Source organism: Rhea americana, unplaced genomic scaffold (assembly GCF_003343005.1).
Source record: "Rhea americana isolate MKP2758 unplaced genomic scaffold, rheAme1 scaffold_8, whole genome shotgun sequence".
NCBI lineage: Eukaryota > Metazoa > Chordata > Aves > Rheiformes > Rheidae > Rhea > Rhea americana.
The window spans coordinates 1247849-1260905 of record NW_028186978.1 but is presented as its reverse complement, the minus strand read 5'-3'; the positions used below and the strand labels follow the sequence as shown (position 1 = coordinate 1260905).

Below are 13057 nucleotides of genomic sequence, written 5' to 3'. Positions count from 1 at the left end.
CGTGTCTGGTGCTTTGGTTTGCTGCAAGTTCCCTTCTGCTTGTCTGGCCACCTTGTCACGGCTGAGGTTTCTCCGTATTGAAATGAAAGTCTGATGTAGGTCATAGCATGGGAAGCAAGAAGCCTATGTCAGATCTGCTTTGTGTGTGGCAACTTGAAGAAATCTCCTGCTAATTTGGAAATTCTAATATAGAGACTTTTAAGGAGTAAAAGGAAATTTTAATAATGGGAAGAGAAATGTGTGCACTATAAACTATAAGTATCTCTTGTATTCTCTTTTGACTATAAAAGGTAAGTCAGTGCTTGCTCTCTTTTGTGTTTGTTTTGTAACAAGGTTTTTTTTCAAGTGTTTTTTCAGGGATGGTCAAAGAGAGAGAGTGACAGTTTAATGGTTGACTGATATAACTGGCTTTTCTCTTACATGGGAGAATGCGGTTGTAATACTGGACTATTGAACTTTTTTTACTGGATAAAGTCCATATTTGCTCAATACAATTGWGCCTTCAGGTGGGAGGGTGATATGTTGACATCCATCAGCATCCTGACTGTAGGCAGCAGTCAGCTGCATGCAGAACCTGTGTCTTGGGTGTGCTCTGCATGCTCTCTGTTTTTTGGGAAGTGTGCAGTAACTGAAAGAGTTTGCTGAAGGTTATCAGCAGTAGAGCTGTACTGCTATACCACATCATTTTTGTCCCTAGTATTGCGATTACTGTGCTGCAGAGTTAAAACCTCCTTGAGTTCACCAGGTAAAACTCCATCTTTTCCCAGCTGATGACTTAGTTATGTTGGAGACTGAGTTCACCTTTGAAAGATATTTTTATAATCATAACAACTGTGACACTCAGACTCCCTAATGGCTCAGCTTCTGGTACAGAAGAAGTGTCCATGAAGTGGGGACTGGTGCAAGGCCTTGCTGTGAGCACRCACACACTCAGACATCCACCAGTCCTGGTTTTGTGTTAATGTCCTGCGCTTCTCCGAACAACAAGAGTCTTTGTGGCTTTGTGACTGTCCTTATGCATGACTACTGTGTGAGGACACAGCACACATCTGCTCCGGCTTCCTCGTGTCTGTTGCTGAATGCTCAGGGTGCGATTTTATGTGARCACTTGCGTCTGAAGAGAGCAAACAAATTTCTTTCTTGTATTCTATAGCTCTTGCAGCCAAATGAGGAAAACGTTGTTGAAATATGAATTGCTGAGAAGCATGGCATTTTCCTAAGTTTTAACTAGTTTACCTTATTCCAAATTATATGTCAGAGGCAGGAAGAGAGTCTGGAATGCCTTATTTCAATCTGTTGCATTTGCAGTTTGAAAGTGATCCTTCTTGCATAAAATCCCTAGTGGGAAGTTCAATTCTACTAGGACAAAATTGGAGCCTCATAAATGAGGAAAGTTTGAAGAAAGAATTAAGAAAACAACCAAGCAAATTGTGGAAGGAACAAAGGAAGAGCTCAAGAGCTCTGCTAAGATCGGACACGTAGCTACCTAGTCCTCAAATGGTGCAGGCCATCTCTACTTGACTATTGCCAAAAGATGCCATGAATTGGAAGAGTGATATAGCAAGCTTGTAGCACCTTAATTTTGTGGCATATCTGAGGAGGCTCTGTTGGATTGCTTGTAACCACCTACCTCTCAAGTGACGAGTTATCAGCAGTCTTGGCTCTGGCCACCACTACTACTCTCTGAACGATCGATCATCATGAGCAGAGTTCATGGTACTTTCAGAGGTTGGCATGCTGAAATCCCTGAGCTGTTCCTCTGCTCAGAAAACCTCTACCAACTGCAGGGTCAGAAGCCTTCAAGGTTATCCATCAGGTACTTCTCAGTACCTGTCGGACAGTATGTGACATCCATTTAGTCTTCTCTRTCTTAGAAATTGCAGTTAATTTTAGGCTGCAGTTCTTCAGGGACTACTGTCACTGTGTTTTTAGTTACAGAGTACAATATTTTAATAGCTGTCATAGAACAAGTGGTCTCATTGACGGTTCAGTGTTGTTTATTCAGGCAAGTGGCTGAGCTCTAATAAATATCATCTAACTTTAAGCATACTTTGAGGTGTGATTGAAGCAGAAGTGTCCTTGTTGTAAAGCGTGCTTGTAGTTTGTTAAAGAAATTTGAATACCTCTTAGAGGCCTGAAATTTTATTGGAAAGTTAATGACTGTTGATTTTTATCCCCCTTGGAAACTCTGAAGGTAATGAAAAGTAATGCGCTTCTAAATTGTTTTTCAGTTCACAAAACTCTTCCAGTCATTACCTTATCCAAAACCTATGAGCTTCTCAAAGAAGGGGAAGAATTTGAAGTTACATGCATAATCACAGATGTGGACAGCAGCGTACAAGCAAGTTGGATTTTTCACAAAAGTGGGGTGAGTTCGCTTAATTGTGTCTTGTATGCGCCAGAGCACAGCACACAGACTGTGCCTGTAAACATCCACGTGCCTRTCACCCCCTGGTGCCACAGGGGTGGACTTCCCTGTGCTGCAGGGTGGACTTCCAGCATCGCTGAACGTTCGGCTTTTCGATGAGAAGTTTGGGTGACCTCCGTGGGGCTGCGTGAAAGCGTGGAGTGCCTGCACATCGCATTGCCATCGATGGGAGCTGCAAAAATCGACACATGGACTGCAAATTGCATGTTCTAGTCGTTACCGTTAACAGTAAAATACCTGCTAATTAGCATGGGATTTTGTGTGACAGGAATAGTAGTAAGCATTCAGAGGAGTGATTAATTCACTGAAATTACACGGTGTGCCTTTCTAAGTGCGCAAGTTCCCAAAAATGAACCAATGAACTGGCTTCTGTCTGTAATGATAGCTTCAGTTACTGTCTGACATTACCAAATTAAATTATTGGCAGGCTAAATACTCCAGGAGTGTTTATTACTCACAGCGTAGCAACTCTGAAGAAAAAAGAGATGGAGAGAGACCTGCTGCCCTGGTCACCAGAGTGCTGCCAGCTCCGTGTTTGTAATGCAGACTCGGTATTGAAAAGATAGTCAAGAAGAGTGGGCCCAAGCAGCAGCAGGCACTGATTTGTCTGCAGGAACACTTTTTAGTCTTCTAGGAATACCATGAAATTTAAATGAATTAAAAGCTCCTCTGAAGACTTGTTAGTAACTCCTGCCATATATGTTCCCAGGCTAATTGGCTGGTATTTTCCTGGTAATGGTAATGACCGGAATACGTAATTGGCAGTCCACGTGTGCATGGAAAAAAAGGCTTCTGTTGCACTGTGATGTTCAGATAAATCACATACCCTCAGGCAAATAGTGAACTGGAGACCAGTTCCCTTGGGTTCAGTGTTCCATACTTAGCTAATTCGTCAGCTCTGGCAGAGCTTCTCTCTCTAAGTGCTCGTTGCTTGAGAAATCCCACCTCGCAGCTCCAAGGGTTAAAGAGGTCTAAATGACATGGAGGCAGCGTGGGACCTGCAGATGGGGCTTTTGGTCCTGTGCCAAGGTCAACTATAAATCTTCCATTTGAAAACTTCATTTTTTTCCTCGTTTACCCCCTTTTCTTTGTTACAGTATAGTAAAATTGGGGTCTTCCCTTTATTTTTTTGTGCTTTATCACTTTTCATTTTAGGAGTAAAAGCCACAAGGAAAATATTTTTGACCAAATAAGTTTGACCTTTCTGTCCTTTCTGGTAAATAGCAGGGGATGCTATCTTTTAAATATCGAGTATCAAATTAAATTTGTACTGAAACAGATTACATAAAAATAATGTTTAAATAGAAGCAGAATTACATTTTGTCCTGAATAGGTCAAAAAGAAAAAAAAAACTTACTTTCTCCTGTCATGATAGAAGTTATCACTGCTTTTGATAATTAGGAGATTTTGTAATAAGAAAGCACATTCATAGAAAACAAACCTCTGTTAGTGATTATTATAGTTCACAGGGAATCAAAACCGTGTTGAGCAGATGAAATCTATCTAGACCCTCTCAGCACCTCCAAGACTTGAAATAATAGTACTAGAAAAGCAAAACAAGTTCAGATCTGTGTTTGTATTGATCAGTGCAGCTTTATCAGTCTTTCCAACCAAACTGAATATTCTCACAGAAACCGAAGTCAAGAGCTCAAAGTATTTGTTTTTCCCTTTAGTTCTAGCAAGTGTACAGAGATGCAATCATCATGCACTAGCTGCTTTGAAAGCAGAAAGATATTTCCAGCCTGTAGGGTTATTAAATCTGGATGGTCATGGACTGAGAAGCAAAGTGGTTTCCAGAACGAGGATGCCGTGAAACGCAGGTCGCCAGCAGTTCTTCCTACAGCCTATTTGCAATGAGGGAAATGCTGAGGAGCTGTTGCATAGAGCGACCCAGTTTAAAACTCAGCCCCAGCACCTTGAATTCTCTCTCCCTTGTAAATCCATCTCTGGAAACCACTACAACTATTGGAGAATTTTATGATTTTACACCCTGCTTGAGTGATGAACCGTGTGTCAGGAATCCAGCCACTTTTTACGTTTGCTGTAGCTTCTGAACATTATCGCAGTCAACACACTGTGGTCACCTTGCATCAAGCCCTCCAGCTGGAAGGATTATTAGTGCAAGTAAAAGCTCCATGCCTTAAAAAGCTAGGTGGTAAATCAAGACAGTTAGTTAGTTAAATGTAGCAGAATGAATACTTTAGAGTAGATTCTGAGGAGGAAAAACAACAAAGAATAAGGGGAGGGCATATAGCTTAGGAAAGGATGTTATCTCTCAAAGAGAGCTGATCATATACTTGTTTTGCATGGAGAGATTCTAGTGACAGGTTTGTCGTGATGGCTTATTATTCTGGTTTAAAGTTATGAATATTAATATAGTGAAGTTATAATTACTTCTATTTTTAATTTATCTCGGAACGATGCTGCATACACAGTATTTTAGATGTTAATTGTTTTTTACCGACAGATTGTTACAAGCAAAAGCAGAAATTTGGGTGATTATGGATACGAAAGGAAATTAACATTGAACATCCGTTCAGTGGGAGTTAATGATTCTGGAGAATTCACATGCCAAGCAGAAAACCCTTTTGGAAAAACCAGTGCCACTGTAACCTTGAAAGCACTAGGTAAACAATTTTTGGAGAAATGTAACATTTCTGCGAGTGGGAGGCGGAAAGTGAGAATACTGGGTAGACTTCCTTTCTCTTATCTTTCCTTTCTGAAAACCTGAACCAGTGAAGTTGCTTGTTCAAAGGTTATTGATGTCTGGTACTATACTGGTATGGTGAGGCAAGTGCTGTGCTTAATTTCTGTACCCTTTTGCATGCTAATGGAATGTGATATTAGAAGAGCCACCTAACAGTGTTTCCACCTCTCTGGTTTGTGTCATCCTTCCTGGTTTAATTTTAAATTTAATCCAGTCTTAATGAAGCAGGTAATTTGCCTTTGCCTGGTATTATCCCTATGCTTAAGTAATTTGGCAGCACAAGCACAAAGCGTGTCTTTAATACCTGCACACTAAGCATGGGAAATTTTGCTGACATCAACATGTCAGTGATTTTTATGTAGGAGAAGCTGTATATTTATCTCTATTTAAAATAATACTGTGAGCAACATTGCAGTTGCACAGGCAGCATGAAATTACTCCAGTGCTCACCACAGTCTGCTACTCATCACTTCCATAGGTTTTGCATCATGTCCCTTAACAGAGAGCAAGGGCCCTATCTCTTCGTGTTCAATAACAGGCTCATTTGGACTTCCCTGCTGTGTGTTAACTTGTATGACACACTGCTTTTTAAATATTAAAGCCACCAAAAAGTGCTAATTTGCTAAGCCAACAGGGGACATACTGATGTACTTAATTAGATACTTCTAAACAAGTGTGTGTAATTGGCCAAAACGGTTTCAGCTGCTCACCTTCCAAGGACCTAGAAGCTGAGGGAAGCGCAGCTGTGAAACTGCTGGGTTTCTGTGTGTGGTGGTCCTTGTGTTCCTTTCCTTTTYGAAACTGCTCTTCTGTTGCACAGATACTCCTTCAAGATTGCTTGTGTGGCTTTCCCAAGTAACTTAAAGAGAATAGATACATCTGAGTTCTGTGGGTCATGTCTCCAGCACAGATCTTCAGTTCTTAGAACTACTACGTATGCAAATGTGGTCACTTTGGAGAGTCTGATGACTAAAATATAATGAGYGTAGCATTATAAAAAGTAGAAGATGAATTAACATGTTTGTATTTAGTGAAATACAAAGTTTCTATTTAATTAAGAATAGCAGAGAAAAGCTTAAACCTTTCATTTTCACAAGAATTGTCTCCTGCAACCCTCTTAAATTTGGTCTAAAATAAAATAAACTATGTCTCTACTCTCTTCAGTGTTCATTGTCAAATTGACTGTGTTTATCCTAACTGTGCCAGCTCCCAGAATCATGGAAAGTGGTATACAGGGAGAGATCCTTGAAACTGTATCAGATTCTAAATTACTGTGGCTTTAATGTTAGCCAAAAGATGTATGAGAAATAATGGGCATTGTGATAAATTTCATAATTACTAACAGTTAAGCAATCTCTAAAATTCAGTTTTGGGGACTGATAGCATCATAAAATTTTATTTGCAGGCTCTTGGTTAGAATCTTGATTGAAGTTCAGTGGGAGGTCAGTGTTGATACAGAAAATAGAAGAGGTCTGCAAAGAAACTAAAAATCATACGTTTCCAGATTTTAAACCTTTATTCTTTTTTAACGATAGAGTTTTTTTGGACCATACCTGCCTGCTGTGAGTTAACATCTTCCTTCCTCCTCCGCAGCATCTTTCAAGTGCTCTGCCAATTCTGTAYGCTTTCACCAAGGCCTGCTGGCTGTAATTTTCATGAGCTGAAGTGACTAGCTGGCCACAGTAGTTTGATTACTAGAAAGTGGGAAGAGGCGGAGATCTGAGATTGACTTTTGGTCTAAACTCRAGTTCTCCCAATTAACGTGTTTCCCTTTAGTTCCAATCTGTCTGTCAAACTGGTGATTCCAGGGAATTTGGGTAGGACTGAAAAACTTGTCTTTCAAATATGCTAGGACTGAAGTTTATTAATGAAGTGAAACCCACTGCGATAAGGATGTTGCTCCACATGATGTTTTGGAATGGAAGTACACAGTGATAAATAGTACCTGCCAAATAAAAAACTAAGCCCCAGCAGTAGATGAACAGAAATGGCTTAGTTTAAGACAATTGGTATACAGCCCTGTGGACTTAGCATATTTTTCTCTAATTACAGTTTTTAATAGCTTCATTCGTAATGTCATTCTTAATTACACTTGACAAAGAGATGTTAAATACTCTAGTATATTGGCATAAATGATCCATCTGGGCAGAAATTGAAGCACAAGAAGTTCCACCTGACCATAAGGGGGAATTTCTTCCTTGTGAGAGTGACGGAGCACTGGACCAGGTTGCCCAGAGAGGTTGCGGAGTCTCCTTCTCCAGAGATGTTCAAAGCCTGTCTGGATGCRGGGGGGTTGGACKAGATGATCTCCAGAGGTCCCTTCCAGCCTTACTGATTCTGTGATTCTGTGATCTCTCTTGCTTTTGTTCTTAGTGTTTCTTTCCTACTATACAGTCAGTGGCTCTGAATTTTGGAAAAATTTAAAAACAGGAGTAGAATCAAGCATATACTTGCATTTTTTCTCAAAGCAAATAAAAGATATTTATCACYAGAAGATGGAATTATTTCTGTTAAAGCACTCAAGGCTGTTTTAAGTTCTGTCTCATTACTGTTTATGGCTAGTGGTCTTGGTTATAGCAGCTGAGAGTTCAAGTTCTGCTTCCTAGATAAAGTTTCCTGTTTCACAGCTGGATGTTTGGTCATTGATCTTAAAGTAGTGTAAATGYAGTTAGAGTACTGACAATCCTCTAAATGGCTCTAATATTCTTYTTTTTTCCCTATTATGGCCATCAGCTAAAGGATTTGTCCGTTTGTTTGCAACAATGAATACCACAATAGATATAAACGCAGGACAAAATGGAAATTTAACAGTTGAATATGAGGCGTATCCAAAACCGAAGGAAGAAGTGTGGATGTACATGAACGAAACATTGCAGAATTCATCGGATCATTATGTCAGATTCAAGACTGTGGGCAACAACAGGTAATAAGAATGATTGTAAGTACTATAAATTTCACTTTGGAACAGCAAACTAGACTCTGCCCTGACAAGATCAAAGTGGAGATGAAGAAAACGTAATTTTGTTCCCTCACTCCCTTCCTCCTCAGTGTGAGACACGGGGAGTGACGTGCCAGAGAAATGCTTCGGACACAGCGGGAGGAGACGCAGAGATGTGCCTCAGGGTCTGAGGCAGTGTGTATTGGAGGGCCCCGTTTGGGTCTTTGGCCCAGGATCAGCTCCTGGTGCTGTCTGAGTGCGGTTGGCAGCGTGGATGCTCCTTAGGCAGGCGTAATTATACCCTTTTGGTCTATGGGTATATTCTGTGCCTGAGCAGTGGCTGTGCTGTTCTTCTGTACCCAAGTGGGTGCACTCCCAGGGTCTGTCACGCRTGCCCCAAGATCTTGTCTCTCTTTGAGGTGGGTTTCCTCTTTGTGCATCTCTGCGTGCAAGGCCAAGGTTTAATTTTAAAAGACCTTGTAGTACATGTGCYTTGCCACATTAAGTTCGATGCAAAGCCAGCTAACTTAGATTTGGAATAGTATTAAACTAACCACAGCATTTGAGGGACCAATGTGCCACATACATCGTGACATGTCTGCAGGATAACATTGCTGCCCAATAAGCAAAAATGCAGATTTGAAATTGTTCATGTATGGAGACTCACTCCGCTGCCAGAGTACCATGCTCTGGACAAAAGCTTATGCTTTTATTTGTGCTGTGCCCTCTAGTTCTCTTCTCAGCCCTCAGCTTCCAGAAATCCAGTGAAGCACCTAGCACGTGTGGCCTGGGTTGTGTATTGAGGTTCCCCCTTCAGCCAGCAAAGGAGCAGAAGCTGGTGTGTGCATGGAGTCCCAGCCTGGTGCTGAGCTGTGACACAGTCAACCCACACGTCTGGACCTTAGATATGGGAAAGCTTCTTCTAGGCTGTAGAGCAAAGGTGGCCATAATGTGTAGTAAGAGTGTCTACGTGGATGGTGTGTGCASAAGGCAACACACTAACAGTTCACATCTTAGCTTTCTCTGTGGGGATACCCTAGGCTGATACATTAACTGCACGTTGTGAGCATCAGTCATGCTTAATTTCTTCTTTGCAGCTACACAAGTGAACTTCACCTTACCCGATTAAAAGGAACAGAAGGAGGCATTTACACGTTCTTTGTGTCCAATTCTGATGCCAGCTCCTCTGTAACATTTAATGTCTATGTGAAAAGTAAGTAAAGTGAACAATCTGAAATATTTCATTATCACAGTCATTGTATTTTATACAACATAATGTATGCACAAGATGTCACAGTGTGGTTCAGCATATGAGAAGATGTCTGACGTGAAGCACACTCTGTAAAGCTATTTAAATGTCAAGATATAAAAACGTGGAGTACTCGCACAGATCCACCTATTACCCAGCCTGACCTTAACATTATAGCAAGTATGTTCCAGAGGTTACTGGAGATAGCAGATAGATAGTTTATATAGGAAAAAAACTGTAGCACCTGGAAAGACAGTCTCAAAAATAAGCATGTACCATAAACTTTTGATAATTTAAGGTGGAGCAGGATATACAGGGATTAGATATACAATTTGCATTTTTGGCAGCCAACTTAAGCTATTAATTGTCTTTAATTTGTTTGAGTTGGATGCAGAATTTGAAAGCTTGTCAGGAGAATTATTCACTTGTGCCTTTTGGCGTCTGAATACATCTATACAGTAATATAGATCTGCATTATTTTAGAGAAGTCTGCATAGCTTGAGAAATGTGCAGGCTGTCATCTTTAGGACACACTTTTTAAAAAGGAGCGTCAGTGTCGGTTCCAAACAGCATTCTTTGAGACAAAAGCTAAACTTCAAAATAGATTAAATGAAACCTTTAGAGTCTCTGTCCTTCTTAGAAAAGCCATCCCATAAGAGAATTTCATGCTGTCAGCAGACAAATATTGGTGGATGCTAAAGGCCAAGCTTAAGAAAAATTAAATTAGGAGGGGACTGCGAGCAAGCAGGAGACACTAAGGTGAGGCAGGCAGTGATACTTTCAAGACCATCGTTAGGAACTGTATAGGAAGTGAGTGAATATGCTGCAAATACAGTTCTATGTTGTTACACTTCAGCCACAATGTATCCTTCTCTGGGTATGGAATTATGCAGAGGATTGTTGAGACTTCCACAGATATGCTGAATTCTAAGTATTAATTTCAGAGTTCTTCCCATTTATCACTAAAGTAATATTTGTAGTGTCACCCTTTGCGATGCTAGAGCTTGGGAACAGAAATGCTTGGGTTCGTTTTGGAATATGGCATTTGTTCGTTGACCTGTGAATGTACTCATTTGTATTACTGTGCCTTTTCCGTTCCCTACCTGTGATTTCTGAGATGAGGGCACTGGCCTCGGATACCCTTTACCCCCAGGAATAAGTGTGGGTCACAGTCACAAGGGGTAGTTCCACTGCCTTAACAGACTAGAGGAGCAGATTGGTGAGCATAAAGTTTAATTTCTGGGAAGGAATGAGAGGAATTGCAAGTTGCCAGCAGGGCTGTCAGCTCCCATGAGGCTGGATAGTGTCTTCTGCCTTGTGGCATCGTACGTGTCCATGCAGTGAGGGCTGCGGGCGCTGAGCGCCGCRGGTGGTTTCCAGTCTGTCTCTCGGATCTCGCAGGCTCTGCAGGCTCCATGGGAGCAGTCCRGGGAGGATAACTAAGAGAAGCAGTTTTGCCATCCTCGGGTACTRGTTCTCTGTGCACAGCTCCTTGTTGCCACTTTTTAGAAATCTGCTAATTGACAGAAGCTGATAATCCCTGTGGGTCGTGGTTAGCAAACCAGACTGGGAACAGCGTGGAGCAGCAGAACAGCCAGGGCAGGAGAGAGTGTAAATGGATTAGTTCTCCTGAATGGTTTGTGCTGACAAGCAGCAATATTCATGTCTCCTTCCTTCTTCCTTCAAGGGCTGGTCTTGAAAGTAGAAAGGACTCAGTCCTAAAGGGCAGGGAGGACGTTTAGCCRTCTCAGTAGAGCCCTGGTGACGATGCACTGCGTCCCTGGATGGATTACAGGCATTGCTAACATGAGTAATTTGATGCTCTTGATTCAAAAAAGGTTTATTCTGGCCTATTAATTTAACTACTGCAAATATTTTTTAGCTTTGAAAACGGGGGTGAAATAGATCGATCCTTCTAGTGTTTTGTTTTTTTAAGAAAACTACCCTCCTGTTTTCAGTGGCTCATATGATGCTCATCATGTAGGTATGAAACACAGACTGCATAACAACATAGCATATTATTTGAAATAGCAGCATAACTGCCAAAGGCGAGTCATGTGTGGGTGGGTCAGATACTGGTCTAACTGTGTGTTCTGACCTGGTACTGTAGTCASTGGGGATTTTGCATAAATTGCCAGGATGTGGCTTCTGATGTTTACACATCTGGCTTGAACAAGTAATCAGAAGATAATCAAACAGGTAGAACAGGATTCGTAAGCAGGAGGAGACTGTCTTCACATAAACAAAAATCGATGCTGCAACATTTGCTGAAGGCTTGTGCAGAAGTACTTACCTTTGATTTAAATACCTTTAGCAGCTGCATATGCTACTCTGAAACAGTACTAAATTGCAAAGAAAAAGTAGGTAGTCACAGTAAACGTGACATAAGTAAGGAAGGAGCTCTAAAATTAGGAGCCAAAAGTAAAATTACAACTTGACAAACAGCATTCTGAACTGAGAACAGTTAAGAAATTGTAGGAGTCTCCAGAGTGGCAAGCTACAATGCGCCTAGCAATTAGTGGAGGAATCTTCAAACTCGCGTCTGAGTTTAGTGCAAAATAGTATCTGCGCTTAATTACAGTCAACAAAATATTATCTATGCAGTTCAGGCTTGTGCTGCAAAGACAAAAACAGTCACAATATTACAGATCACCTGAAGCCAAACTCAGCATTTTTCCTGTCATTGGAATAKATAGAGAACATATGCAAAGTCACCATGATATTATAAAAAGATTCATTCCAATCCAGAAAATGTTGCTGTAGGAATRAAGCTGCCTGTCTTTGTAATGGTAGACAAGAGCAATTAAATGTTACTTTTGAGACACTTATTTTCCTATGCTAATGATGAAAAAAAGGAAATTGATAATAAAAAGTAATTAAATCAACAATGTTATCGTACAGAGCATTGAGTTAAAATAAGAGCTGCCTCTTAGACATCCTCTTTGTTACATTCAGACTCGACATCAATAGATGCTGAGAAGCAGTTAATAAACTTAATGAAATTAGAGGTTTAAGACATCTAATGCCTAATTATGGAAGAGAATATGCATATATACTGTGCAATTTAATGCAGCGTTAAATATTTAAAGGGTTAAAGCCAGAGCAGTAAGCAATGAATAGTCATTAAGAGCCTGTCTAATACCGGGGATAATTAGGCAGTGAAAATCAAAAACCTAGCACAGTAAAATCTCTCTCGGAGAGGATCCTTTAGTGACAGCTTTGCGCCTCTGGCCGCTGGTGCGGGTGCAGCGGGTTGCGCGGAGGCGCGYTGGCCGCACCGGCGCGGCACCGCGGCAGCGGGACGTCGGCTGGTCCGCCCGTCCGGCGGCTTTGCCGTGGGGGCCGTGTCCCTTGGGCGCCCTCGCTCTCGTGTCCCTCGGCAGGAGCGTGCCGACGGGCTTTTGCTGCGCTTGGTTTTTACGGCGGAGAAGCGTCTGACTGATGTGGGCGTGTTGGTTTCGTTCACTCCAAGTCGGATGTTAGATGCAGCCCAAAGCTGGCATGATATTTTCCCCGTTGCTTAACGTTCATTTTTTCTCTCATTTTATTTCTCTCATTTCTTGAGTAAAGTTGAGTTGTTATGTTGCCTATTACACAGCACATACCTCAAGGAATTCTTTATATGTGGATATTAGAGAAACTAATTAAAATTTCAGAATTCAATCATTTTTAGCAAGMGTTTCAGAAGGTCAAAGTACATATATTCCATGAAGTCTCACGCTACTTGAGATGTGC

At 41.2% G+C, this 13057-nt stretch overlaps 1 protein-coding gene across 1 annotated transcript in view; it reads left to right on the top strand.

Moving 5' to 3' along the window:
* The window catches only part of KIT (KIT proto-oncogene, receptor tyrosine kinase), a 111852-nt gene that overhangs the window by 80789 nt on the left and 18006 nt on the right, over positions 1 to 13057 (top strand). Inside the window, exons 7-10 of the mRNA XM_085322827.1 lie at positions 2195 to 2368; positions 4896 to 5055; positions 7869 to 8058; positions 9171 to 9286. Of these exons, the coding sequence (XP_085178953.1) occupies positions 2195 to 2368; positions 4896 to 5055; positions 7869 to 8058; positions 9171 to 9286 (640 nt within the window). The remainder of the gene's footprint in view (positions 1 to 2194; positions 2369 to 4895; positions 5056 to 7868; positions 8059 to 9170; positions 9287 to 13057) is intronic.